Source organism: Hemicordylus capensis, chromosome 2 (genome assembly GCF_027244095.1).
Source record: "Hemicordylus capensis ecotype Gifberg chromosome 2, rHemCap1.1.pri, whole genome shotgun sequence".
NCBI lineage: Eukaryota > Metazoa > Chordata > Lepidosauria > Squamata > Cordylidae > Hemicordylus > Hemicordylus capensis.
The window spans coordinates 210,256,645-210,284,087 of record NC_069658.1 but is presented as its reverse complement, the minus strand read 5'-3'; the positions used below and the strand labels follow the sequence as shown (position 1 = coordinate 210,284,087).

The 27,443-nt window shown below is 48.3% G+C and overlaps 1 protein-coding gene across 2 annotated transcripts; it reads left to right on the top strand.

The window, feature by feature from the left end:
- The first annotated feature begins 1,660 nt into the window (after positions 1-1,660).
- On the top strand, positions 1,661-26,149 carry MAU2 (MAU2 sister chromatid cohesion factor). Of its 2 annotated transcripts, none has more exons than XM_053298963.1 (19): positions 1,661-2,298; positions 4,647-4,664; positions 5,013-5,078; positions 5,626-5,721; positions 6,422-6,516; positions 6,834-6,861; positions 7,599-7,754; positions 12,240-12,386; positions 13,491-13,581; positions 14,157-14,260; positions 14,990-15,067; positions 16,629-16,694; positions 16,852-16,935; positions 17,311-17,360; positions 18,234-18,311; positions 18,560-18,671; positions 18,784-18,874; positions 19,462-19,589; positions 23,084-26,149. In XM_053298963.1, the coding sequence occupies exons 1-19, from the start codon at positions 1,801-1,803 to the stop codon at positions 23,156-23,158; spliced, it is 2,061 nt and encodes a 686-aa protein (XP_053154938.1). In that variant the 5' UTR covers positions 1,661-1,800; the 3' UTR covers positions 23,159-26,149. The 2 variants fall into 2 exon arrangements, with proteins under 2 accessions (XP_053154938.1, XP_053154939.1); XM_053298964.1 differs by having other exon boundaries at positions 1,978-2,096.
- Positions 26,150-27,443: the final 1,294 nt, after the last annotated feature.

Sequence of the window (27,443 nt, the reverse complement as noted above, 5' to 3'; positions counted from 1 at the left end):
AAGCTGTGAGACCCAGGAGCAAATAGCTCCAGGTTGAGGCAGTGGCCAGAGGTACCTTTTATCAGCTTCGGCTGATACATCAGCAGCGTCCGTTTCTTGAGATAAATGACCTCAGAACAGTAGTACATCTGCTGGTCACCTCCAGACTTGACTACTGCAATGTGCTCTATGTGTGGCTGCCTTTGTACATAGTCCGGAAACTGCAGTTGGACTAGAATGCAGCAGCCAGGTTGGTCTCTAGGAGAGACCATCTCACTCTTATCTTAAAAGATCTACACTGGCTGCCGTTAAGTTTCCGGGCAAAGTACAAGGTTTTGGTTATAACCTATAAAGCCCTAAACAGCTTGGGCCCTGGGTATTTAAGAGAACCACACAATGCCCATCGAGATCATCTGGAGAGGTTTGTCTAGTTGCCACCGGCTCATCTGGTGGCCACTCAGGGACGGGCCTTATCTGTTGCTGCCCTGAGGCTTATTGGAACACACTTCTTGCTAAAATAAGAGCCTTCCCAGCTCTCACAACCTTTAAAAAGGCAGTCAAGATGTATTTGTTCACCCAGGCTTTTAATTAGATATTGTTTGTTTTAATTGTGTTTTAATAGTTTTAACCTTTTAAATTTTAATTGTTGAAATGTTTTAATCTTTTTTTGGTTGTTTTTATTGTTTTGTTGTGAACTGCCCAGAGAACTTGCGTTTTGGGCAGTATAAAAATGTGTTAAATAAAATAAAATAAACACTGCAGACTAGTCCTGGATTCAGGTAAATATAGGAAATCCCCTTATGTTCAATGGGAAGGGGAACATTCCTTCCTTAGTAAATGTAGAGGAGTTCGAAAACAAAGGACTCAACGCTCTGGAGAATACTATATCTCGCGTGTTCCTTGCCGGAGGCGGGAAGAGCCCCGTGCTTCTTTGTGGTTTCAGGCCCGAGGGATCATTGCTCGCCTCCTCCAGGACTCCATTTCCCAGCAGGCTTTGCGTCCTCGGCGCCTGCGCAGTGCTCTTCTGAAGCTCCCGGTATCCTTAAGAGATGGGTTAGCGCCTCCTCCTGGAGCGACAGGCAGGGTCCGGAAGGGGACAGACCCGCCCTGCCTAGCGAGCTGCGCAGTAGTTGGAACCGCTCAACCTCTCTTACTCTCCCACCCCCATTGGCCAAGCTAGCGTTAGGAGCAAGTGTAGCAGTACTTTACCCTGCCCTTCAACGTGTCCTGCCCATGTTCCCAAAGCACCAAAATATTTTATTGCTTTGTTCAGAAAAAAAAATTTAAAACATCTTAAACATTATTTTTAACAATCTTAAGCATCAGTTTAAAAAAAACATTTAAAACATCTTAAACATTATTTTTAACAATCTTAATCATCAGTTTTAAAAAACATTTAAAACATCTTAAACATAATTTTAACAGTCTTAAACATCAGTTTAAAAAAAATAATGCATTGTCCCAAAGCACCAAAATATTCTAATGTTTTGTTCAGAGAAAAACATTTAAAACATCTTAAACATTAAACATAATGTAATGTGCTGCAAAAGTCTCTTCAATGTATGGGCAACTGAGTGGCTACAAACGGGGACTGAGCATGAGCACCGACACGGAAGTAGTAGCGAAATCTGAGTGGCAGGGAATAAGAAGAGAAGAACGCACTAAGGGGCACGGTAAAGTACTACACCAGCCCAGTCTTCCTACGCGACTTCCCCTTCCCCAGGACTCCGTTTCCCGTGGCGCCCTGCGCCGCCCGCACACGCGCACTGTCCTGCCCCCGCCCTTCACCTTGCCTAGGGCTCGGTCCGCAGTCAATCTAAGATGGCCGCCGTCGGCGGCGGAGCAGCGGCCTCCTCCTCGTCTTCCGCGGCCACGCCGTCCTCCGCGGCTGCCGCTTCCTCCTCCACGGCGGCCTCCTCCTCCGCGACCACCACCACGACCACCACCACGACGGCGGCGGCCCCCGCCCCCCAGGCGGCGGGCGGGACCCCCGGGCCGGGCTCGGAGGCGGCGGGGGGCGGCGGCGGCGGCTCGTCCTCCTCGTCCTCTTCGTCGGCGGGCGCCGCGGCGGCGGGCGGGGGTTCCTCGGGCTCCCCGGGGGCCTCGTCGGAGTCGTGGTACGTGGCGCTGCTGGGCCTGGCCGAGCACTTCCGCACGTCCAGCCCGCCCAAGGTGCGCCTCTGCGTCCACTGCCTCCAGGCCGTCCTGCCCCGCAAGCCGCCGCCCCGCGTCGAGGCCCGCACCCACCTGCAGCTGGGCTCCGTCCTCTACCACCACACGCGCAACGGGGAGCTCGCCCGAGGACACCTCGAGAAGGCGGTCAGTCAGCCAGCCAGGCTCCCACCAGCCGCCGCCGCCGCCGCCTTTTCTCCCTGCCCAGCCGAAGCCCCCCGTCTCTCCCCCCCCTCCTCTCCCCCCAGCTGGCTGCCGGCCGCCTTTTCTTCTCTGCACACCTGGCTCTTCCCCCCCTCGCTTCTTGCTCTGCTCATCCCTTCACCCTCCTTCCCCTATCCTCCCTCTCTCCTTCATATCTAGTTAAAGTAAAGGTAAAGTGTGCCGTCAGGTCGATTTCGACTTCTGGCGCCCACAGAGCCCTGTGGTTGTCTTTGGTAAGATACAGGAGGGGATGACCGTTGCCTCCTCCCTTACCGTATGAGATGATGTTGCCTTTCAGCATCTTCCTATATCCCTGCTTCCTGATGGAGGTGCTTCCTGTGGTCTGGGAATGTGTGCCCCATATTCTAGGAAACATACCAGTGGGGATTTGAACCGGCAACCTTCTGCTTGTCAGTCAAGCATTTTCCCGCTGTGCCACTTAAGGTGACTTGGTAGAATGCAGGAAGGTTTTACCATTGCCATCTCCCACACAGTATGAGATGAGGCCTTTCAGCACCTTCCTATGTTGCTGCTGCCCGATACAGTACCAGCAGGGATTCGAACTGACAATCATCTGCTTGTTAGTCAAGCATTTCTCCACTGTAGACCATTTCGGTGGCTCCTTCATCTATTCTTTCCTTCCTTCCTCGGTATCTATCCATTTGTCCTTCTCTGTTCTTGTATGTTTTTAGTTCCTCCATGGAGCTCTATATCTCTAGGCATATCTGTGCGTCTCTTCCTCTCCATCTTTCCTTTCTTCTCTGCATACCTATCTAGATTCTTTCCTTGTGCATATTAATCTAGTCTTCCGTTTCTACATCCCCCCCTTCCTTGCATGTATATGACAGAGATAGAAATGTAGGAAAGGAAGGCTAGATAAATGTGCAGAAGGAAAGAAGCTAGGTACAACAGATATTTATATACTGCTTTTCAACCCAAGTCCCTAAAGCGGTTTACATACAGAAATTAAATTTAATTTATTAAATGGCTGCCTGTCCCCAAAGGGCTCATAGTCTAAAAAAGAAACATAAGAAAGACACCAGCAACAGCCACCAGAGGGATGCTGTGCTGGGGTTGGACAGGGCCAGTTGCTCTTCCCTTGCTAAATAAATAGAACCGCTGCTTTGAAAAGATGCCTCTTTGCTCAATTAGCAGGAGTTCTATGTGTACTTTCCCCTTCTGCATATTTCTCTCTCTCTCTGGATATTTATATTGGTCTCTCTCTCTCCCCCTCTCTATTCTTTTTCACTCCTTTTCTGTTTGTCTCTTCTTTCTCTGCTTATCTCTGTATCTTCTTCTCTCTCGCTTTCCTCCCTGCATATCTATCTGTTCTTCCTTCCCCCCTTCTCTGTTTTTCGGGGGGGGGTGTGTCTTTGTATGTCTGCCTGTGTCTGTATGCATATTTATCTATATCCAGGCTGCATAATTTTGGCCCTCCTGCAGATGTTGGACTACAACTCCTGTAATCCCTGACTATTGGCTGCTGTGGCTGGGGATTATGGGAGTTCACCAAAATCTGCTGGAGGGCCAAAGTTGTGCAGCCCTGCTCTCTATATACTTCTTTCTCTGCATATCTATCTGTCCCTTCTGGCTCTACATATCTCTTTTTCCTTCCAGATCTCTGTATTTTTCTTCTTCCTTCATATATAAATCTGCATTCTGCTTTTTATCTTTGTAAAAGATGTTGTGGAGGGGTATCTATATTTGAGCCAGATAGCAACTGTGTTCCATCTAACAGGGATTCCCAGATGTTGTTGACTACATCTCCCAGAATTCCCAGTTGCAATGGCCTTTGCTTTAGGATTATTTGAGTTGTAGCTCAACAACATCTGGGAATCCCTGTTAGAGAGAACACTGGATAGCAGCATCAGCATATGAGCATTTCTTCCTTCCTGTACACATGTATTTATAGCTGTTTTCTCTCTCTCTTCATGTGTATATATTACTTGCTTGCTCTTTTTCTAAATAGCTTACTATCTGTGGAGGGGATTGGAGAAGTAGCACTTAAAAAGGATCTTGTCTAATCTCTCCCTCTATCTCTTTCCTTCTCCCCTTCATCTCTGCACATCTGTATCTACTAATGTCTTCATTCCTTGCATTTCTGTGTGGAGGGGCTTGGAAGAGATCTTGTATTTAGACCAGATAAGCAGCACTGCAATCTGAATCCTATAGATAATTCCTTATATGTTTAAATGTTTATACTGTATAGTTGCTTTATTTGGTTCTCTGTGTGAACTCCGGTGTATTGATTTGAGGAATTCTGATTTCTCTCTCTCTCTCTTTTAATGCAGTGGTTGATATCGCAGCAAGTATCCTTTTCCCATCTCTTGAAAATTAGGATTGTCCTGTGCGAAAACTGGCCCTGGGTTATCTGGATGCTTAACACTACAAGTCTCTGTATGGACTAAAAGTTAAAGTCCCTTTGATTCTGTGCTGTGGTTTTGTTAATCTGCACTTTGGAAATCTTTCAGCCCTTGATTTGCTTTGAGAACCATTTAAATAAAGGGCTCTTTGGTCATTGTGTCTGGGGGATGATAGGAGTTGTAGTCCAACATCTGGGGACCCAGGTAGGAGAACCTATGTTTAAGATGTGTTCTCAGGGCAGGTCAACTAGCCTCCCCAAATCTAATGCATTAACTTAACTCAGACACTTCCAGATCCCACAGTTTGAGGATGTCAAGTTTGAAGCGGCTAGCCTCCTTTCCGAGCTCTATTGTCAAGAGGTGAGTGCGGAAGAGCATGCCTGAAGCCATAGTCCTTGGGAATGCCAATGTTTTGTGGGGCTGGCACTCAGAGAGGGTTTTGTATGGCTACTTATTTCAGTCTAAAATGGGTGAGTGCAGACGGTGCCTATTTTAAGCTTTTGTCCAACTGACTTGCATATTTTTCAAGTTTAGTTTAAGAATGCTTTCCTATCAAAAGGCACATTGTATGAAAGATGCCTGTCTGAGAATCCTAAATGAGACGGTCGGTGGTGGTGGTGGGTCTGATCAAGAGGGAATGGTCATATATAGCAAGGAAGCCCTGAGGTTCTTGTGTGTCTTCAGAGGATAGTACTATTGATTGACCGAAGTGTGCGTTTTGCATGCTTTGCAGGATAGCGCAGTTGTGCAGCTGTTTGTGTCAGTGCTGAAAACCTTGTTGGACTAAAATACTTGCCTGGTGTCCAGCTTCATTGCTTTGAAAGCCTGTCTTGCTCCTTTTGTGCTGGAGGTTGCACCCCCGTTGCCTTCGGTGCATATGCATTGATTCTTGTTGCCTGTGTTTCAGAACTCAGTTGATACAGCGAAGCCATTGCTGCGGAAAGCTATCCAGATTTCACAGCAGACACCCTACTGGCACTGCCGGCTCCTTTTCCAGCTTGCGGTAAGCTTGCCCTCAACGTTTCCTTTCAGATGGGCTAGAGCAAGGTCTCCTAACCTGAGGTCCATGGACCCTTTAGGGAGTCCATGGGGTTAGGTGGTCCTCCGAACGTTAAGTATGGTGTTAAAGGTAGCTTGCCCAAAGTGCTGTTTATAATCAACTATAGTTGATTGAGCAATGGCTTTCACTGTGGACAAGGGACATCAAGAGTGCAGTGGTCTCTACTTTCCCCAGCAATGCATATGAAAAGGGCCCAGAGCTTTTAATGCAGATTATTTACTGCACTTAATTGAATTTGCTTCCTGCTGCGTCAGAATAAAGTTCTTGAAAATAGCAGTCCTGAGTATATATTACGAAAATGTATAAATGGGGTGGGGTCCAGGGGTGATGCTTGAGGATCTGGGGAGTTCTGTAAATGCAAGAAGTTCAAGAACTGCTGAGTGAGTTCTGTGAAACCATGATCAGGTGGAGAGAGGTCTAAAAGAGCTGCAGATATGCACAAAGTGAAAAGAAGATATTTATCTCCTAGATATTCCATTCCTGACATTATAACCTTGCTTTGGAAACACAGAAAAAACTACATAGGAAGTTTTGTAGTTGACTGGCTACCTTGTATCAATTCCATTAAATTGTGTGGCCCACTGAGCTCAGATTTGAAAAGTAGACATGTGGAAAAGCAACTGTGTGTTCTTTTCCCGATCAGCAACTTCACACACTTGAAAAAGATTTGGTGTCAGCTTGTGACCTTCTGGGGGTCGGAGCAGAATATGCCCGTGTGGTGGGATCGGAATATACAAGGTGGGTCTCACACCTTCGATTCACAGGGAGGGAGGGCAGTGGGGGGTTCTGGATGTGTTGTTACAATGACAGAAGCTTGCTTAGATCAACAATTCGCAGATCAGTGTGACAGAGATCGCATGAATCTGCATCTGTTGGGACCAGTTTTCGAGTCTGAAGTGTGATCACAGGCAGTCAAGGTTGGCAGTCAGCATGTAGAACAGGCCCGAGTCACCGCTTTGTTCAGTGGGCTGTACCCCTTCTGTCATGTGTGTGCTGTTTGGGACAGTGATGGTTTTTGTGCTTTAATCCTAATGAGCGCCTGTCTCTCTTTTTAGAGCACTGTTTCTGCTGAGTAAAGGCATGGTAAGTTCCCAGTTCTGAACCTGGACCCTTCTCCACGCAAACCTCATCACTGAGTCCTCCCCTTCTGTGAAGCTGCCTCCGAGCAAGTCGGATCCTTGCTCCATCTAGTCCAGTATTCTCTGTCCTGATGCACAGCAGCTCTCCAAGGTCTCGGATGGAGTTCCTCTGGTGCTTCCCCAAAGGCGGCTGAGTGCCAGGCTCGTCTGACCTTTGAAAAGTGCTCGGGGTTGCTGCACTTGGGGGAAGCTGATGTCTTTAAAAACATCATAAGCCGAAATAGCTCAGATGGGAGAGCATTAGACTGCAGAGCTAATGGGCCCTGGTTTGATCCCGGGTTCCTGCAGGTGCGTTTTGGGGAGGAGAGCTGGGCTTGTGGTAGCAAGCATGAATGGTCCCCTTTGCTGAGCAGGGTCCACCCTGGTTTGCATTTGAATGGGAGACCACGTGTGAGCACTGTGATGTTCCCCTTAGGGGATGGAGTCGCTCTGGGAAGGAGAGTACTTACATGCAGAAGGTTCCAAGTTCCCTCCCTGGCAGGATCTCCAGATAGGTCTGAGAGAGCCTCCTGCCTTCAAGCTTGGAGACTCTGCTGCCAGACTGTGTAGACAGTACTGAGCTGGATGGACCAGTGGTCTGACTCGGTAGAAGGCAGCTTCCTGTGATCTGCTTGCAGCCCTGAAACTCTTCTGACATCTGCTGTTCTGTCCCTCCCCCCTGCCCAACTTCCTTTCTTACAGCTGCTCCTCATGGAGAGGAAGCTGCAGGAGGTGCACCCGCTGTTGACGCTCTGTGGGCAGATAGTGGAGAACTGGCAAGGGAACCCCATCCAGAAGGAGTCCCTGAGGGTCTTCTTCTTGGTGTTGCAGGTGACGCATTACCTGGATGCTGGTCAGGTCAGTGGATGTGGCTGGGCCATCGCAGTTCCCATGTGAGGTCTGGTGTGATGTCTAAACTGACACAGTACCCCTGTTTGGTCCCCCCTCTTGACTGGCATTCTGCTGCATTTTAAAGACTGTCTTTGCTGTGCTTTGAGATGGCTTGATTCCCCTGCCCTCCTTTGTGGTATTGAGTTGCTGCTTTCCCCCCCCCCACCCCCCGGCACATTTTTCTTGAGTGACTGGAAGCCACTGGGCATGGGGAAAGGCCTTTGGGGCTGAAAGGTGGGGTGCAAAAAGCTATATGAATGCACTTTTGGCTAGCAGATGCCATGCCTGAGTGGAACCCAAGTCTGTCGTCGTGATCTATGTGTTACATTATATTAATACTTTAACTAGAATACGAATAAAAGCTTGCTTTTCAGGGCTGTGGTGATTATTAATATGAGGGGTGTGGCTTGAAAGCAAGAGCAGTAGTCTGTTCCTTGCTGGGTGTCTCTTGGATTTCTGTATGCAACTCTGAGCTTCAGCCTCCTGTAAATTGTGCACAAAACCCCTTCAAATAATAATTCTATACAAATCTTAAATAATGAAGTATCTCATGTAATCGTACAGTCATGATAAATTATAACCCTTCATTGATTCCTATACATTGTTCCCACTCATAACTCATAATAAACACTATTAAAATCCTTACAACAAATCATACATAAAAATGATATCTTTCCATCAAACATGTATACATTCAGTCCTGTGATTGTGATATTAAAAAGTCCAAACGAATATTTTTTCCAAGTTCTCAGTTGGTGTGATTAAAGTCTATGTGATGTCCTGAATAAAACCCTATGAATAATTCTTAAAAACTAGTGAATTGATACAAACTATTTCAGAAAAATGTCTAACAGTTCTTCTCAATATGCTAGATGTGTTTTGGACATTACTCAGTCTTCAGTTGGACTAGGACCAGGGAGACCCGAGTTCAAATCCCCATTCAGCCATGAAACTCACTGGGTGACTCTGGCCCAGTCTCATATCTCCCAGCCTAACCTACCTCACAGGGTTGTTGTGAGGACATACATAACCATGTACACTGCTCTGGGTTCCTTGGAGGAAAAGCGCGATATAAATGTTGGATGAATGAATGAATGCAGTCTGTACAATAAATGAATATAAACATAGATAAAATCAACCATAAGAGTCTCTCAAAAATATACTCCAAGTAAATAATAAAAATATAATCTGTATAGCCCCTGCTAACTTGGCAAAGAGGCACCTTTTAATGTGGTGATTCTCTTTATTTAGCAGGGGGAGAGTAACTGGCTCTATCCACCCCAGCACAGTACCTTCAGTGACTGTTGCTGGTGTCTATCTTACGTTTCTTTTTGTATTGTGAGCCCTTTGGGGACAGGGATCCATCTTATTTATGCATTATTTGTCTGTGTAAACCACCCTGAGCCATTTTTGGAAGGGTGGTACAGAAATTGAATAAATAATAATAATAAAGGTGGAAGAGGAATGCTGCAAGTCCATCAAACAGTAGAGGAGGAGAAAAGAGGCCTTGAAGAATATATCAAGGACAGTGAAGAAGATGCACTGCAAATGGTCAATAACGAGAAACTATTCAACACCAATGAAAGAAAGCAGGCCTACAAGAAAGAACAAGTCAAGAACCGAGCAGAAAAATGGGGAAAAAAGCCCCTGCATGGTCAATATTTGCACAATATAAGTGGAAAATCAGACATCACCAAGACCTGGCAATGGCTTAAGAATGGCAACTTGAAGAAAGAAACAGAGGGTTTAATACTGGCTGCACAAGAACAGGCACTAGGAACAAATGCAATAAGAGCAAAAGTCGAAAAATCCACCACAAACCGCAAGTGCCGCCTTTGTAAAGAAACAGATGAAACCATGGACCACCTAATCAGCTGTTGTAAAAAGATCGCACAGACTGACTACAAACAAAGGCATGACAAAGCAGCAGGGATGATATACTGGAACATCTGCAAAAAATACAAGCTACCTGTAGCCAAAAATTGGTGGGACCATAACATTGAAAAAGTGGTCGAAAATGAAGATGTAAAAATATTATGGGACTTCCGACTACAAACAGACAAACATCTGCCACACAATACACCAGATATCACTGTAGTTGAGAAGAAAGAAAAACAAGTCAAAATAATCGACATAGCAATACCAGGGGATAGCAGAATAGAAGACAAAGAAATAGAAAAAATCACCAAATACAAAGATCTACAAATTGAAATTGAAAGGCTGTGGCAGAAAAAGACCAAAATAATCCCAGTGGTCATTGGCGCCCTGGGTGCAGTTCCCAAAGACCTTGAAGAGCACCTCAACACCATCGGGGCCACAGAAATCACCACCAGCCAATTACAAAAAGCAGCTTTACTGGGAACAGCCTATATTCTGCGACTATATCTATAACAGCAGCAGCAACATTGATGATAAAATTCTGGCATCCCAGGTCCTTGGGAAGGACTCGATGTCTGGATAAAACAAACCAGTCAATAACACCTGTCTGACAATGTAAAATAATAAATAATAATACTGTTATCAAATACTCACTAGAAACACTCATATAAATACAGCCCTTTGAATTTGTAATCGCTAATCCCTAATAATAATCATCATCAACAAAGATGCCAATATACATTCCCCTTTTACTTAGAATCCCATGCCTCCCACATATATTCCAAATGGGGTGTTCATACTCACTCTGTACATTCAATGTTTTAATGCTGTATCTCAAAATAAAGACATCCTCTCTTGCCATCTTGTCCCTACAGACTCCCAACATTTAAATACGGTGATATCTGGCAGTTTCCATTAGAGTAATCCTAACAGCTGTAAACTATAATTCCATTAGACATACTAATTTTGAAACAACTTACCCTAAGGCTAAAAAATCAAATGTTTCACTTTCCAACTATTTGAGTATCACCATTTTAACACCTCAGTAGGGATAAAGTTTATAATACTTAATATGCAGTTCATAATCCAGTTGTCCAAATTACATACCCCATAATACAATGAATCAGTATATAATTGTATTTTTGTCCAATAATAGTAACAATGGCTAGAAAAATAAATCAGCATTCAGTGAGTTCACCTCCTCATTCAACCCAAAGGGGGTCCATGTTTTGTGTATCGATCCAGAAAAGCTCCTGGCATGCTAATAATAAATTGTTAATATTGCTAGTGTTGTTCCTAATCTTTCACACACCAAAATCATAGATCCTTGAACTAATGTAACAACTTTTTATGGTGACGTAGATGTTATCTCATTATATACTAACATTCCTCAAAATGAGGCATTGCATATCATTGAACTGATTCTGAATAAAAGGGCTATTTTGGAACCTCCTGCTTCATTCCTCAGGGATATAGTGGAAATAACTCTCGCAAAAAAGTGTTTTCAGTTTTCTAAAGAACATTATTGGCAGGTCTGGGATGGCCAGAGAATGATTAAATAAGATACTTAATTATTTAAGGTTTGTATATTAGGATTTTTTTTATTTGGGATTCTTTTGTACACCATTTACTGTTTTCAGAACCCTAAAACCTCCTAGAGTCTGTCTGTCTGTCTTTCTTTCTTTATTAATTTATTTAATACATTTCTATACCGTCCAAAACGTAAGTTTTCTGGGAGGTTTACAGAACAATAAGATTAAAACATTGCAACAATTAAAAAGTTAAAATTATTAAAACACAATTAAAACAGTATCTAATTAAAAGCCTGGATGAACAAATGCGTCTTGACTGCCCTTTAAAAAGTTGTGAGAGATGGGGAGGCTCTTATTTCAGCAGAGAGTGTGTTCCAAAGCTTGTCTGGTGGCTATTCAGGGACGGGCCTTCTCCATTGCTGAATGGAGAAGGCCCGTCCCTGAATAGCCACCAGACAAGCCGGTGGCAACTGCAGACAAACCTCTCCAGATGATCTCAATGGGTGGTGTGGTTCATAGCAAAGAAGACGTTCTCTTAAATACCCAGGGCCTGAGCTGTTTAGGGCTTTATAGGTTATAACCAAAACCTGCCCGGAAACTTATCGGCAGCCAGTGTAGATCTTTTAAGATAGGAGTGATATGGTCTCTCCGAGATGACCCAGAGACCAATCTGGCTGCTCATTCTGGACTAACTGCAGTTTCCGGACTACGTACAAAGGCAGCCCCACATAGACCGCTTTGCAGTAGTCAAGTCTGGAGGTGACCAGCAGATGTACTACTGTTTTGAGGTCATTTATCTCAAGAAATGGATGCAGCCAGTGTATCAGCTGAAACTGATAAAAGACACTTCTGGCCTTTGGAGTCAGGTGGTATATAAATTGAATAAATAAATAAAATAAGTTTTAATCAGTCCATCTTCAGCCTCCTGTGCCAGCAAGTGCTTTGTTGGGCAGTTCTGACCCCGACCTTAGACACGGCCCTGCCTCCTTGCTTCTGAATATTGCTGGCTATTCTCCCCTGAGGTGATCCCTCTCTTTTGCAGGTGAAGAGTGTCAAGCCATGCCTGAAACAGCTTCAGCAGTGCATCCAGACCATTTCGACTCTCCACGATGATGAGATCCTGCCCAGCAACCCTGCAGATCTCTTCCACTGGCTGCCCAAGGAGCACATGTGTGTGCTGGTCTACCTGGTGAGCTGCTTTGCTGTGCTGCATATCCCTTGCCTTGCAAATAAAGTCAGGTCGCATCTAGTCTGTCCCTTGTCACTCTGTCACCACAGACAGGGCTGTGCAGTTTGGGTAAATCATTCTTTATTTTAGAAAGTGCTTTTTTCCTGCTTATTCCTAAGCATGTGTTCATGCAGCAAGTCCCAGGTTCAGTCTGTGGCATTTCCACTTAAAAGGTGGTCAGTGGAGCAAGGTTGAAAAAGATCTTTCCTGTCTTGGCAGACAAGAATATTATTTTTATTTATATATATATATATATATATATATATATATATATATATATATATATACACACACACACACACACACACATATATATATATACATACATACATACATACATATATATTTATTAATAATAATAATAATAATAATAATAATAATAATAATAATAATACATTTATATCTTGCTCTTCCTCCAAGGAGCCCAGAACAGTGTACTACATACTTGAGTTTCTCTTTCACAACAACCCTGTGAAGTAGGTTAGGCTGAGAGAGAAGTGACTGGCCCAGAGTCACCCAGCTAGTCTCATGGCTGAATGGGGATTTGAACTCGGGTCTCCCTGGTCCTAGTCCAGCACTTTAACCATTACACCACGCTGGCTGAATAGACTAGTGACTAAAGGTCTGATTTGGCCTAAGGCAGCCTTATATATTTATCGTGAAGGAGTTCCCCCTGAGTTCAGTGTAGCCTGCTTAAAATTGCAGCCTGGGGATTTCTAGAAGGTTGGATTTTCAGGATCTTTCTGATTCGTAGCTGCAGAGTTGCACCTGAAGGTAGGGGGCGCTCATTTTGGAAAGTCTGGAAATGAAATAAATCAAAGTGGCTTGGTGCTGCTGATAGGACAAGGCAAACGATTTTAAGCCTGCATGATCCAGTTACTCCGGCAGTATTTGATGATCTGCCGATCTGCAGGGGGAGAATGTCTCTTCCGGTTCAGGGTGACTTTCTGGGATGGCCTTGTGGGTGACATGAATTGCTCTCTTGCTTGCTGCAGAGTGAATGCAGGGCCTGGCCTTGCAGACGCACAAAAGTGACAGCAGAGGGTTCTGGTGTTCTCTTGCCAGGTGACTGTGATGCACTCCATGCAGGCCGGATACTTGGAAAAGGCACAAAAGTATACTGACAAAGCACTGATGCAGCTGGAGAAACTCAAAAGTGAGTCACGTAAAAAGCTGGGGGGGAGGTCTCTTTATGGTGATGGTTCCCTGTTGCTTGGATGCCCCTTTTCTCTTCTGCAAGGCCCTCCCTTTTCCTTCTGACTGCGGGGCTAAATTCACCTTCCCAAGGCCCATTCTAGTTCCTGCTCCAAATTCCATCACCAATAATGACTCTGCTGTCTTTCGGCAAAGCTAGCCCAACGGTTCCATTCTGAATCATTTGACCGGCCAGAGCATCTGTGCAGAAGGCAGAGTCCGGGGTTTTTCAACGTCTCTGCTTGAGTGACGCGGGGATCCTGTGCCGCCTTGTGCTCGTGGCCGGTCTCCCTTGGCACGCTTCATTTCTCCCCCAGACAAAGGAGATGCGGGCAGGAAAGGGAAAGAGGGGCAGAGGGTGGGTCTGACAGCCGCAAGGGCTCTGGGGGCTTTAGCACACCCCCAAGACTGCTGAGCAGCTGCTGCCTGCTCCGGGGGAAGCCAGCTGTGACAGCGGCAGCGGCAGCAGCTCTCCCTCTGCACACAAGGCTCCTGTCTGCTCACTTTCTGCTAAAACCGGTGCCCGCTCTTCCCCAGTGCTGGACTGCAGCCCGATCTTATCGTCCTTCCAAGTGATTCTGTTGGAGCACATCATCATGTGCCGCCTCGTCACGGGGCACAAAGCGACGGCGCTTCAGGAGGTAAAGGGCAATCCGTCTCTCTTGTGGGGCGGACGGGAAGGGGGGCTTGTGAGCCTGCCATGCTTGCAGAACGTGCCGCGCAGTGTCTAGGGCCCCTGAGAGCTCGCTGTGGATTTGCCCAGCCCTGGCCTGGCGTTTCCGCTCACAGTTGACTTTGAAAGGAAAAGGGTGATGCCGGGAAGGGAGCCCAGCGGAGCTCTCCTGCCCAAGGTCCGGTCCAGGCATGCAGTAGGAGGGGGTCACGGAGTCCCGAAGGGCTCCATGCATTGTGCCACTTCAGATTGCAGGTGGGAATCCTAATGTTCTGGGTCGATATTGAAACCAAATCTTCCTGCAAGGAGTGCACTGGGCTAGTAGCCTCCTCCCTGAGGGGGCGAGCTTTTTCCTTGCAGAAACTTCTTGGTGTGGGAGAACCGGCACCAGTGGCACCCCTCCTCGCCTGCAGTCTAAAGAGGTACAGTCTGCTCTCCCCACCCCCTTGGGGTTCTAATGTGGCATGCACTGAACCAGGCCCCAGGCTTTTGCCTAGTCTCTTCTCTTGTGGAGGGGTTGAGTACTGCGGCGCTATGCGTTGGCATCCCCCTCCCCATCAGAACCCCCACCTTGCACCCAGCAGTGGTAGTGTAGAAGCAGCAGGCAGAGGGAGGAGGCCAGCATTTCAGGTTGGGTGAATGGCTGCGGGAAAGAACCAGCACTGGCTGAAATTCTCCCTTCCCTGTTTTTCGAAAGATCTCTCAAGTTTGCCAGCTCTGCCAGCAGTCTCCCCGGCTCTTTTCCAATCACGCGGCTCAGCTGCATACTCTCCTGGTAAGTGTGGCGTGGCTGTTGTGAAGTTCCTTGTGTCCTTAGGCTGCGTGGTTTCAGGGGTGCACAAGATTGTGGGTTGGTTAAAGCACCTAGGCAGTTCCATTTACCATAGAAAGTGAGAGAGTTGCTGCATTTAAGTAAGTGTGTGTGTGTGTGTGTGTGTGTGTGTGTGTGTATATAATTTCTCAGCCAGCCACAGCCATGTGTGGGGATGTGGCAAGGGCTATGTGTGCCGGTGAAGGAAGTGCCTGATTGGCTGGGCGCTGGTTGGCCAGCTGCTGTGAGGAGGTGGCAGCAGGCCTATCACAGCTGCGGCTGGGAGGAGGCGGGAGGCAGCGGGATGGACTGGCACAGGCGGTGCCAGCAGGAGTGAGTGGGGAACAGACGGTGGGGGCAAAGCCTCCGCGCTTGTTGCAGCCTGGTGTGGGAGGGAAATGGGTAGCAGGGCGCAGCCCCGGCTCCCATTGGAAGCTGGGGCAAGAGGGAAATGCCCATTGGAGGCCGGTGCAGAAGGGAAATGGGCGGTGGGGCTTCCCTGTTCGCCGCCCAGGAGGAGGGGTGGCGGTGGTGGGGCCCTTTTTGGCCGCCCACTGCCCCATGAGGAGCAGCTGCGGTGCCAGTTGGAGATGCTCTGTGCAGGTGGTGGTGGGGAGGGAGGGGAGGAATGGAAGGGGGGAGGGCAAGAGAGCGTGGGGCTGGAGGGGGGAGGGGGGCAAGAGAGACCGGGGCAGGAGGGAGGGGGAGAACAGCCGGCCCCAAAGAGCGTGCGTGTGTGTGTGTGTGTGTGTGTGTGTGTGTGTGTGTGTGTGTGTGTACACACATACACATACATACACACGCACCCCCAGGGCTGGTTCCTGTGAACAAGTAGCCATTTCCCCAGTCTGCGGATAAACCCACCTGTGCACTTTTATCTGCTCCTTTGTGCCTGCTGTGTTGAGGCTTGGCCAGAGCTCTTGGGATGGGCAGCTGAGAGAGTTCCCTCCAGGACGGTGGCTCTCCGTTAACACTTAAGAGGATAATGCCTGGGCAAAGGAGGAAGTCGAGCAGGATGATGGGAAGAGAGCTGCTGCGAGTCCGAAATGCTTGGGGGAAGGGGGGGGTGCGTGCCCGCCCAAGGCGGGTGGGGAGGCCTTCAGAAAAGTAGAATGCCTGCACAGAAGGCGTTGCCCGTGGTGTGCTACTACTCCGGGGTTAGGGGACAGGGCCATAGTCCCGTGGCACAGCCCCTGCTTGGCACGCAGAAGGTCCCCGGTTCAATCCCTTGGAGCAGTTCCAGGCAGGGCCGGGAGAGACTCCTGCCTGACCCCCTGGGGAGTGGCTGCCAGTCCGTGTAGGCTGTCCGGAGCCAGATGGACCAGGGGTCTGACTTGGTAGAAGGCAGCCTCCGTGGTTCTGGTGATAGTCTGGCGTCATCCTGACCCTGCTTTGCCCCCGTCTGAGGACATAGAAGACCTGCTCCCCCTCCACACGGGCCCCTGCTTTCTCCTGTCTCCCCTCTAGAGGCCAGAGTCTGTATTTGAACCCTGAATCGTGACTTCCTGTTTCTTTCCCCCTGAAGGGACTGTACTGCATTTCTGTCAACTGCATGGACAATGCAGAGGCCCAGTTCACCACAGCGCTCCGGGTAAGGCTGGCATTTGAGCGGTGAGGGTGCTGAGCCCGCGTGTTGAATCGGGGGAGTCTTTTTCAAGGGTACCTTTCTAAGGAAACGAAAAGTCTTTCCTTTGTGAGCTGCAGAGAAAACCGCTATCCTTTGTACACCTGCCCTTGCTGTCTTGCAGCTCACCACCCATCAGGAACTCTGGGCTTTCATCGTGACAAACCTGGCCAGCGTCTACATCCGGGAGGGGAACAGGCATCAAGAGGTAGGAGCTGGGAAACCGCAGAGCCCGTCTCCCCCTGCATAGATGCGAGCATAACTTTGTCACCCTAGGGACTAGAAACTTGGTGGTTTTTTTAATTTGAATGAAAGCTGACCAGAGAAGCAGAATGATGTGCTTTTCCCATGCTCCTGCAAAGCATTGCCATATGTGCAGCCCTGGGTCCCACATCCGTGTGTGCACACATTTCACTGAAACTAATTTTGTGTGGACATGAGAACCATGGAAGAATGCTCCGGGGCCCGAGTCCAGTGTTGGCAGTCTTTGCTGCTTCCTCCTGTGCTGTTAAAGAGCAATAATGTCGGTTGGGCAACAAACCAACCCCTCTCCTCGTTCTCTCCTCCTCCTCCTCGGCTCTAGCTCTACAGTTTATTGGAAAGGATCAATCCAGACCACAACTTCCCTGTCAGGTATGCCTACAGCTCTGCAACTCTCTCCTTGTGGCGGGAGGGTGGTCGTGGTGGGGCGGCGGGGCAGGCCTCCAGTGAGCGCCCTGTGCCTTGCAGCCCTGCTCTCTTTGGGTGGTTCGGTGAGAGCTGTGTTGTCTCGGAGTCATGAGGACAGCCCTGCTGGATCAGGCCCAAGGAGGCCCATCTAGTCCAGCATCCTGTTTCGCACAGTGGCCCACCAGGTGCCTGTAAGAAGCCTACAGGCGGGACTTGAGGGCATGTCCTCTCTCCTGCTGTGACTCCCCTGCAGCTGGGACTCAGAGGCATCCTGCCTTGGAGGCTGGAGGTGGCCTGTAGCGACTGTTGGGTCCCTGGGGGTGGCCGGCTGTGAGTGAAAACAGCACAGTGTGGTCTGTTTGGGTGTGCCGGTCTGTCTGAGGTGGGGCGTTTGCTCGGTGGTAGAGCAGCTGCTTGGCTGCTGTAGAAGGGCCTGGGAATAATCTCCTATCTGGGGAGTTGGGCAGAGAGAAATCCTGCCGGCTACGGAGGTCTCGGGGAGCCTCTGTCAGTCCTGAGCCAGAAGGACCCAGTGGTTTCACTCTCATGCTCATCTCCGTGGCCTTCCCTTTTGCTTAAGAGCAGCCCCCTTCTTTTCTTTACTGCGACTTACAAAGACTCCTCTCCCACTCCACCAGTGCAATACTGTTCGGGGCAGCCCACAACAACCTAACGCTGAACCAAGACTGTCTGGGTGTTTTGCCCGTTGGCTGGAGGGGCAGGGGTGGAGTGTTGTCTCGTTGAGCAGTTCCTGCCCACATGACAGCAGCCTGCGTACCCGCCCTGCCCCCCCCCCGCTCCCTCTGACCCCTGCTTGCTTGTCTGCCTTGCCTCCAGTTCCCACTGCCTGCGAGCCGCTGCCTTCTATATCCGAGGGCTCTTCTCCTTCTTCCAGGGGAGGTACAACGAAGCAAAGTAAGTCGCTTTCCCGGACTGGTTTGTTTCCGGAGGGAGGGAGAAGGCAAACAGGGTGCCAGTCAATTAATGGCCTCACTGCTTGACTGCGGTCAGATGATCCGTGCAGTTGGGACTGTGCCTAGAGAAGTGGCAACCTCTGTGCTTCACTGGGGGCTGGCGGGAGGTGGTCATTGGAGAGCAGCGGCGTGTCTGTGTCCTGGATGAAAAAGTCCTCTCTTGCTTGACCTCCTGCTTTGTTTTGGAAGGCGCTTTTTACGAGAGACCCTAAAAATGTCCAACGCCGAGGACTTGAACCGGTTGACGGCATGCTCCCTCGTTCTCCTGGGCCATATCTTCTATGTCTTAGGAAACCACAGGGTGAGCCATGTCCCTCTTTAAATCCTGGCTGGGTATTCCCTTTTTGGAGAGCGCAAAAGATCTCCACCAGCGACTGGCAAGGTGGCTGGACCCAAATCCTTTTCCTCTCCAGGAGAGTAACAATATGGTGGTCCCAGCCATGCAGCTGGCCAGCAAGATCCCGGACATGTCTGTGCAGCTCTGGTCATCTGCTCTCTTGAGGGGTAAGTCAAGCATCCTTTATGCAGGCAGATTGAGAAGCCAACCTGAACCAGTTTGACTTCAGTTGCATTCAAATGCAACAGTTAAATGTGTTAGCCTTTTGGGGTTATTTCTTTTGTTTTGTTGTAAACCACCCAGAGACACAGGTTTGGGGTGATATAAAAATAGGTTGTTAAACAGATAAGGAGGGGTTATGTTCACATGCGGTCTTCCTTTGGGCCTGGAGCACTGAAGGTGTTCTGGATGAAAACTTGACCCATCCAGTGCCCAGTTCAAGGGGTCAGCACAGCAGCTCGAGGCCACTGCAGCAAAGACGTGAAGCTTTGCGGCGCTTGGTTCTCTTCTCTTCCCTCTCCCCTTTGACTGCCAACTTCAAAGCAAACAAGATCTATTTGTGACTTTCCTGGAGGCTTGTTGGCTGGCTACTCTGGAATATGGAGGGCTGGACTCGATGGACCCTTTTGTTCTACTTGGGGAAGAGGCACTTCTAGGTAGAACAAAGTGGCATTAGCAGTGTCCATTTGAAGTGCAGGGGAAACTCCGTTGGGCAGGCCAGGGTAACACTTTCCCATCTCCCCTCTGCACCAAGATCTGAACAAAGCCTGCGGCAATGCCATGGATGCCCACGAAGCAGCACAAATGCACCAGAACTTCTCCCAGCAGCTGCTCCAGGATCACATTGAGGCCTGCAGCCTCCCAGAACACAACCTCATCACGGTATGTTGGCCTGTGTGTCGGAAGGCCCTCCCCGCATATCGTGCCAGCCTTTGTTTTGTGGAATTTCACATCTTGGTTGGGGGACAAGATGACGATGGGGCCGTAGCTCCGAGGTAGAGCCACTGCTTTGCGTGCAGGAGGTCCCAGATTCAGTTTCCAGCAGCATATCCAGGTAGGGCTGGGAAAGTCCCATGTCTCGGAAAGCAGGAAGCTGCTGCCAGTCGGTAGAGACAGTCCTGAGCTAGATGGATCAAAGATCTGACTCAATAGAAAGCAACTTCCCTATGTAAGATTCTGCAGCAGGTAGAGCCAGAAGTCGCTATTGTATCAACTTCCCTCTCTGCACTCCCAAGATCTGGTTCTGGAGGGGGCACGGTGCTCCCAAGGTGGGGTTTCCACTGCTAAGGAAGGCAAAGAGAGCTAAAACCACTACTTGATTCAAACAGGTTTGCAAGCCTCACTTTTGCTACGTAAAGGACTTTGAGAAGCTTTTATTGAAAAGCGGTATATAGCTATTTTAAATCATGTTTATAAGGTATTCCTATAATACAGGTCACAGAACCAGAAGTGTTGATTAAATGGGGAGACTGAATTGCTCCCCATCAACTAATCATGCTGATCTGATAGTCATCTATTGAGAGACCCTCCCCATTTCCAGGTGTCCGGTCAGGCAATCTCACAATTTCGAGTGTTTGTCCTTGAAGATGGGCCTCCAAGATAGGCTGGGGATTCTGCTGGTGTACCGACCACCCCGCTGCACTTCAGTCTCCCTTCCTGAGCTGGCGGGAGTGGTCTCGGAGGTGGCCTTGGGTTCCCCCAAGCTTATTGTTCTGAGGGATTTCAATGTCCACGCTGAGGCCCCCCTAGTGGGTGCGGCTCAGGATTTCATGGCCTCCATGGCAACCATGGGCCTGTCTCAATTGGTATCAGGCCCTACCCACATGGCAGGACATACTCTAGATCTAGTATTTGCTGACCGGGGGAAAATGATCTGGAGGTGGGGGAGTTTGAGATAACTCCCTTGTCATGGACAGATCATCATCTGGTGGAGTTTGGTTTGACTGCTCCGTCTGCCCTCTGCAGGGTTGGTGGACCGATTAGGATGGTCCGCCCCCGGAGGCTTATGGATCCACTTGGATTCCAGAAGGCTCTCGGGGAGTTTCCAGTGTCCAGAGCTGGTGACCCTGTCAAGGCCCTGGTTGATCTCTGGAATGGAGAGACGGCCCGGGCTGTTGACACAGTTGCTCTTAAACGCTCTCTCCGGCTTGGTGGAGCCCGTTCAGCTCCTTGGTTTTCCTCAGAGCTTAGGGCGATGAAACAACTTGGGTGATGGCTGGAACAACGCTGGAGGAAGAGTCGTGATGAATCTGACCGAACACGGGCTAGGGCCCATTTTAGGGACTACTCCGTGGCGGTGGCGGTGGCGAAGAAATGCCTTTTCTCCGCCTCCATTGCATCTGCTCAGTGCAGACTGGCGGAGCTGTTTTGTGTACCTAAGACATTGCTGCACACATCCCCCCCAGGTAATGGGGGAGGAACCACCCACAGCCCGCTGCGATCAGTTTGCGTGTCACTTTGCGGATAAAGTCGCTCGCATCCGTCCTGATTTGGACTCTAGAGTTTTGGCAGTTCCGGCAGACGTGCCTCTGGTACCATCTGGTCCTATTGTGTGGGATTCTTTTCAGTTGGTGCAGCCTGAGGATGTGGACAAGATCCTTGGCAGTGTGTGGGCGACATTGTGTGCTCTTGACCCTTGTCCTCCATGGCTAATAAAAGCTGCCAGGGAGGGGGCAGGTAGATGGTTGGAGGTGATTATCAATGCCTCATTAAGGGAGGGCAAGATGCCATCGTGCCTCAAGGAGGTAGTGGTAAGACCACTACTAAAAAAGTTCTCCTTTGATTCCTCCAACCTGGAAAACTATACACCTGTGTCTAACCTTCCCTTTTGGGGCAAGGTGGTAGAGCATGTGGTGGTGTCCCAGCTGCAGAGGGTCTTGGATGATAAGATTATCTGGACCTTTTTCAATCTGGCTTCCGCCCCGGATATGGAACTGAGACTGCCTTGGTCGCTCTAGTGGATGACCTATACCGGGAAATAGACGGGGGAGTGTGTCCCTGTTGGTTCTGCTGGACCTCTCAGCGGCGTTCAATACCATCGACCATGGTATCCTTCTGAGCTGCCTCTCGAGTATGGGAATCAGAGGTACTGCGTTGCAGTGGTTCCAGTCCTTTCGTGGGGAGAGGGTCCAGAAGGTGGTGCTGGAGGACCACTGCTCGGCTCCGTGGCCATTGGCTTGTGGGGTCCTGTAGGGTTCGGTCTTGTCCCCCATGCTGTTTAATATCTACATGAAACCACTGGGAGAGGTCATCCGGGGACTTGGACTGAGTTGTCAGCAATATGCGGATGACACTCAGCTCTATCTCTCCTTGTCACCTGATCCTAGGGAGGCAGTGGATGTCCTGAATCAGGGATTGGAGGCCGTGATGGCTTGGATGTGGGCTAATAAACTGAGATTGAATCCAGGCAAGACGGAGGTCATGTTGGTCAGTAGGAGAGCCAATCGGGATGAGGAGATTTCACCGGTTCTGGATGGGGTTACACTCCCCTTGAAGGAGCAAGTACGCAGCTTGGGGGTATTACTGGACCCAGCTCTGCTTTTGGAAGCTCAGGTGGAGGCGGTGGCCAGGGGTGCCTTTGCACGGCTTCAGCTAGTGCGCCAGCTCCCTTTCTCAAGAAGGCAGATCTGGCAACAGTTATCCATGCCTGAGTCACGTCACAGCTGGATTACTGTAACGCTCTCTACGTGGGGCTGCCCTTGAAGACTAACTATCCAGAAACTTCAGCTAGTGCAAAACGCGGCAGCTAGGGTTTTGTCCAGAGCTGCTCGGTGGGAGCACATCACACCCATCCTGAAAGAGCTGCACTGGCTACCAGTTTGTTTCCGGGTCCAATTCAAGGTGCTGGTTTTCACCTTTAAAGCCCTTAACGGTTTGGGCCTGGGATACCTGAGGGACTGCCTGCTCCCAAGGGTTACTGCCTGCTTGACGAGGTCATCTGAGGGGGCTCTGCTCCGGGTACCAACAATGAGGGAGGCTTGGTTGTCATGCACATGGGACAGGGCCTTCTCTGTGGCTGCCCCCAGACTCTAGAATGCTCTCCCGGTGGCTATTTACTCCTCGGTCTCCATTACAGCTTTTAGAAAGAGTGTAAAACCTTGGCTTTTTGCCCAGGCATTTATTTGATTTCGTGCTGCTGCTCTTTATACTCTGTATTGCTTTTATGCTTTTGTTTTAAATTTTTAATCAGATTTGTTTATTTTTCACTTAATATTTTAATTGTGTCTTTTTTACCATCTTGTGTTTAATTTTTTGCTGTAAACCGCCTTGGGATTGTTTTAATGAAAGGCGGTATATAAATTTAACAATAAATAAAAATAAATAAATAAAAATCTGTTCTAGGATTTTTACTTGCCTCCCACTTCTCTCCCCTGCAGTGGACCGATGGGCCCCCGCCTGTACAGTTCCAGGCCCAGAATGGCCCCACCACCAGCCTGGCCAGTCTCTTGTGAAGGAGTGGTGCACTGTCTTTCCTCGGAGAGAAGATGGGAGCTGCCCTCTCCCTGAGCTCTTGACCAAGGACGTGCTGCAGACGCATTGTGGGGCAGAAGCTCATGCGGACATTCTCAGCTCCTCTGGATATTCCAGTGTGGGAGTGAATCTCCTGGATTTGCACACCTATGTGCATGCATGTGCGGACATGTGCAAGGTCACGGGGCTGCAATGCCTCCCTTCCCTTTGCTCAGAATTAGGTTTGACGGTATTCAGAGGGGCAACTGCTCCATTAATTGGGTTGAATCTTAGTCATTTAAAAACACAACACCATATCATGAAGGAAAAACCTGGTGTTGGTAAAAAGCAGGGGAGGGCAGCAAGAACCCTAACGATCTTCTAGTTAAAATGACCCCTGGAAGTGCCCTGTCTTTGCATTTAAACTTGGGCTCCATTGCTACTCCTGTTCCCACCGTTCTTAGATTTGCTGCAGCTGCAAGCATCCAAGGTTGGTGCACAATCATCTGTTCTCTCGCTGCTATCTTTCCCATGATCCCGACGCTACGGCTGGTTGGCCACGTGCCATTGGCCTGTCTTCAAGTGGAAAGAACAGCGCGTAGAAGCGAGATATAGGGGGGTGAAGCTGTCTCCCTCTACTTCCGTTGGGCTCTTCAGCGAACTTGCCTTTTTGTTTTCAAGAGGGGTGCTGGGGAACCAGCATTGGAAAGAAGCACAGCTCACTGTAAGCTGAGCCCTTCGGCCTGGTCTTGCCCCAAAGGATGAATCTCTTCCTTTCTGAAACACTTTTGCTTTCTCCAGATTGTTGGTCCATCTGTGGCGAGCAAGAGGCTGTCTCCTTCTAAGGCAGACATGGTGATTTCCCACCCTCTGATGCGTGTCCCTCCCCCAGTCTAAGCCACATGGCACTTGATCTGCATGAATCCACAGATGGGCATAGGAGCTTGATTTGTGGCAGCTTTATCATCAGTGCTCTGTGGTTACCACAAGAAAAAAGCAGAATGCAGTACTGGGTGAAGGTTTCAGCTTTGGCTTCCTGAGGATCTTGGCTTTCACTTTTTTTTTTAAGGCTCATGTTTCTAGCCCTTATGGCTGTGTAGATATGCATGAAAATCTGAAATCTCACAAGTCAGAGGGCTGGAAGGTTTTGAGGGTTTTGCACCATCCCTCCTTGATGCATGACTGGCGAAACCTTAAAAAAAAAAAGTATAATAGTATGTATAAAAATGAAAGTCAGACTGTATTTTGCAACTATGCTAAATTTGCATAATTCTTGTTGCAGGACTTTGTATATATCTGTTTATAGGGCAGGAACACACAGCCCTGCTTTCAGTATGATGTGTGTTGGGGTTTTTGTTTTTTAAGGAAATGTTTGATCCTCTAGCCCAGTGATTCTCAAACTTGGGTCCTCAGGTGTTATTGGACTTCAACTCCCATAATCCCCAACCAAAGGCCACTGAGGCTGGGGATTATGGGAGTTGAAGTCCAATAACACCTGAGGACCTAAGTTTGAGAATCCCTGCTCTAGGCAAATGATGGTTGAGTTCTTTTAACTACTAATTTTATCAAGTCTATTTATCATGTGCAAACCATGACCCACATTCTTTAATCATTCTCTTCCATGGCATTAGCCTTGTTCCCGCACTGCATCCCTCGAAATCTGTCTTCGGCCACTAGATTGGGCTGATGTGCAAAAATGGTCCCTGCAGAAAAGTTTCTTCCTTGCAATGTGCCTGCCATTGGAGAATGCAGAAGAGGAGAATTTGGACTGTTTCCTGTTGGGAATATATGTCTGTATATAGCATCCACTTACAAATATTGGAATAACTCTGTTCTCTTCCCTGCCCCCATACCTGAGATAACCCCTAAAGAAGCAGCTGATGCTTATTAGTTTATGTGAATGCAGACTCTTGAGTTCATTAACACCCATCACCCCAAAGCCATGCAGACACATCTTAATAATGAAAGCTTGGTCGCCTTGGTGAACCACACAAGAAGACGCTTGCCCTGTGATGTTGCTTGGGGTCTGCTCGGTCTCTGACAGCCCATGCTTGGGGAAGAAGGACCCCAAGTGCTTTGTTTCATAGGCCGGCCCATTCAAGAGACTGCCTTTTTTGTAAAGTTTTGCTCTGATCTTTAGGCCACATGTGTGTCAAGGTGGATCAGCGAGTCACAGGTCTGTTCTGCTCAACCTGTTTTAATTAGTCCCTTTTCCTAAAACCAATCATGTTTTATTCCGGGCATAATGCAGAGATGGCTGACTCCTGTATCTTTGGCAAGGGGAGCCCTCTGGTCTCCAGCCAAGAATCTAGGAGCCAGACATGCATGTTGCTGGACAAGCCCAACCCCCTTCAGAAATTGTCAGCTCCATCATGGTCAGCACTGCCTACCTCTGCCTACCTTCTCTTCCAGGCCATGTGTGTTCAGGTATGAGTCTGTGTAAATGTGCATACAGAATTGGAAAGATCTTAATTGAATGTGTGGCAGGTTTGCATTGTACAGTTTTAAAATGTGTTTCAAATTAATGCATGAGCCTTGCTGGCCCAATCAAAAGTTCCATCTAGTCTTAGCCTCCTGTTTCCAGCAGGGGACAGCTGGATCTCGCTTCTTGGGAGCAGATCTTGCTTACAGGCCTCTAGTTGGCTGCCCAAGTCATAGGTCATCTCCTCACACTCCACTCACCCAGTGAAATGTGTCAGCTGAACTGCCTTGGCCAATTGGGCCCCCTCCCCAGAGACTCTTTGTGGGTGGATGAGTGTGTGCTGGTTTTGCACTGTTGCAATGTAGAATCCATTGACGTGCATGAGAGTCCACATCTGATACTACCCTTTCTTCATGTAACTCTCTATGAAACAGTTTTTTAATGTAAAAAAAATTAATGATTGTGTACTCTAGTAAATTTTTACAGTTCTGTTTCTAGCCCTTTCCAAAAAGTGTGTTGTCTCTTGGGAAAAAATTAACATACAAACATAAAGATGTACAGGGGTGTGCAATTACTTTTGTCTTCATTTCAGGATTTCAAGTGATCTCTTCTCCTAACACACACACCCTTGCCAATAATTAGATAAGGATATTTGAAGCTCAAATTTAGCTTGGCATTGAGTCTATAATTCTAAATAGGATTGTGTGTGCAGACTACAGAATATAGAAAACGTGCTGCATTTCTGAGGTGATCATGTTCCTTATCCTCATGGCTGCACTTATATGCTTGAAAGTAGGTTCCTATATAAGATGTGGGGGACAGAGCAGCAGTACCTTAAATACCCTATTGTTTCTTATGCCCCGCAGAATAACTTGTGCATACCTCACCTTTTGGGAGCCTGGCATTTAAAAGGTTAGCAGGTCAGCACTAGGGGAGGACTAGCATAATTTATACATGTCACAGAATTTGGATTGCTTGGAGCAAGATTTTATTTTTGAAGCACTGTAGCCCCTAACCATTACGTTGTTTAGAGGAAGGAGCAGGGAGAGAGAGGACACTATTTTGAAGGTACCTCGGGCAGAGCCAGCCTCCCAATCACCCTGAGGAATTTCCTCTCTTGTAGTACATGGTATTTCTGGTGTAGGTGCAGTACCATGGTTAATAAAAATGGTTACATACCCAAAAAATATATATTGAGAATAACTTTAAAAATGTATTTAAGCTCCGTCATTCAAGGTTACTTCATTTTAAATCTTAATGGATTACTTCAAAATGGTTTCTCAAAGTTGGGTCCCCAGAGGTTGGACTACAGCCCCCCTGTTTAATAGGCTGGGGTTTTCCAGTAGTAGCCTCTTATGGTTATTGAGGCAGGCAGCCTTGTGATGTTGGACCACAGTGTTCTGCTACAAACGCCAAACTATTCCAGGACCGTTGCTATGCTGCTTGTCTCCAAGCTCAACTTCAGGCATGAAGTTTTCCAGTTTGTCCTTCTTGCTCGCCAGTCATCCCCTTGACTGCCTGGCTCTTAAAAGTTGAGGTATTTCTACCAGCCACTGTATAGTTCTTGTGAAAGTACAGGGCCAAGACTCCTTAGCAGATTTTGAAAACTTCTCAGGCAGAGATAATGAACATAGGAATCTGCCTTTATACCGAATCAGACCCTTGGTCTATCTTGCTCAGCATTGTCTACCCAGACTGGCAGCGGCTTCTCCAAAGTTGCAGGCAGGACTCTCTCCTAGTTCTACCTGGAAATGCCAGGGAGGGCATATGGAACCTTCTCCATGCAAGTGTTCAGGTGCTCTTCCTAAAGTGGCCCCATCCCCTAAATATCTTGCCGTGCTCACACATGTAGTCCCACATCTGAA

What these genes read in the sequence shown, in the direction of transcription:
- MAU2 (XM_053298963.1), top strand. Translation starts at nt 1,801, where the DNA reads ATGGCCGCCGTCGGCGGCGGAGCAGCGGCCTCCTCCTCGTCTTCCGCG. An exon ending in GTGGGATCGGAATATACAAG is followed by an intron (nt 6,517 to 6,833) that starts GTGGGTCTCACA and finishes CTCTCTTTTTAG; the next exon opens with AGCACTGTTTCTGCTGAGTA. An exon ending in TTCTGCTGAGTAAAGGCATG is followed by an intron (nt 6,862 to 7,598) that starts GTAAGTTCCCAG and finishes CCTTTCTTACAG; the next exon opens with CTGCTCCTCATGGAGAGGAA.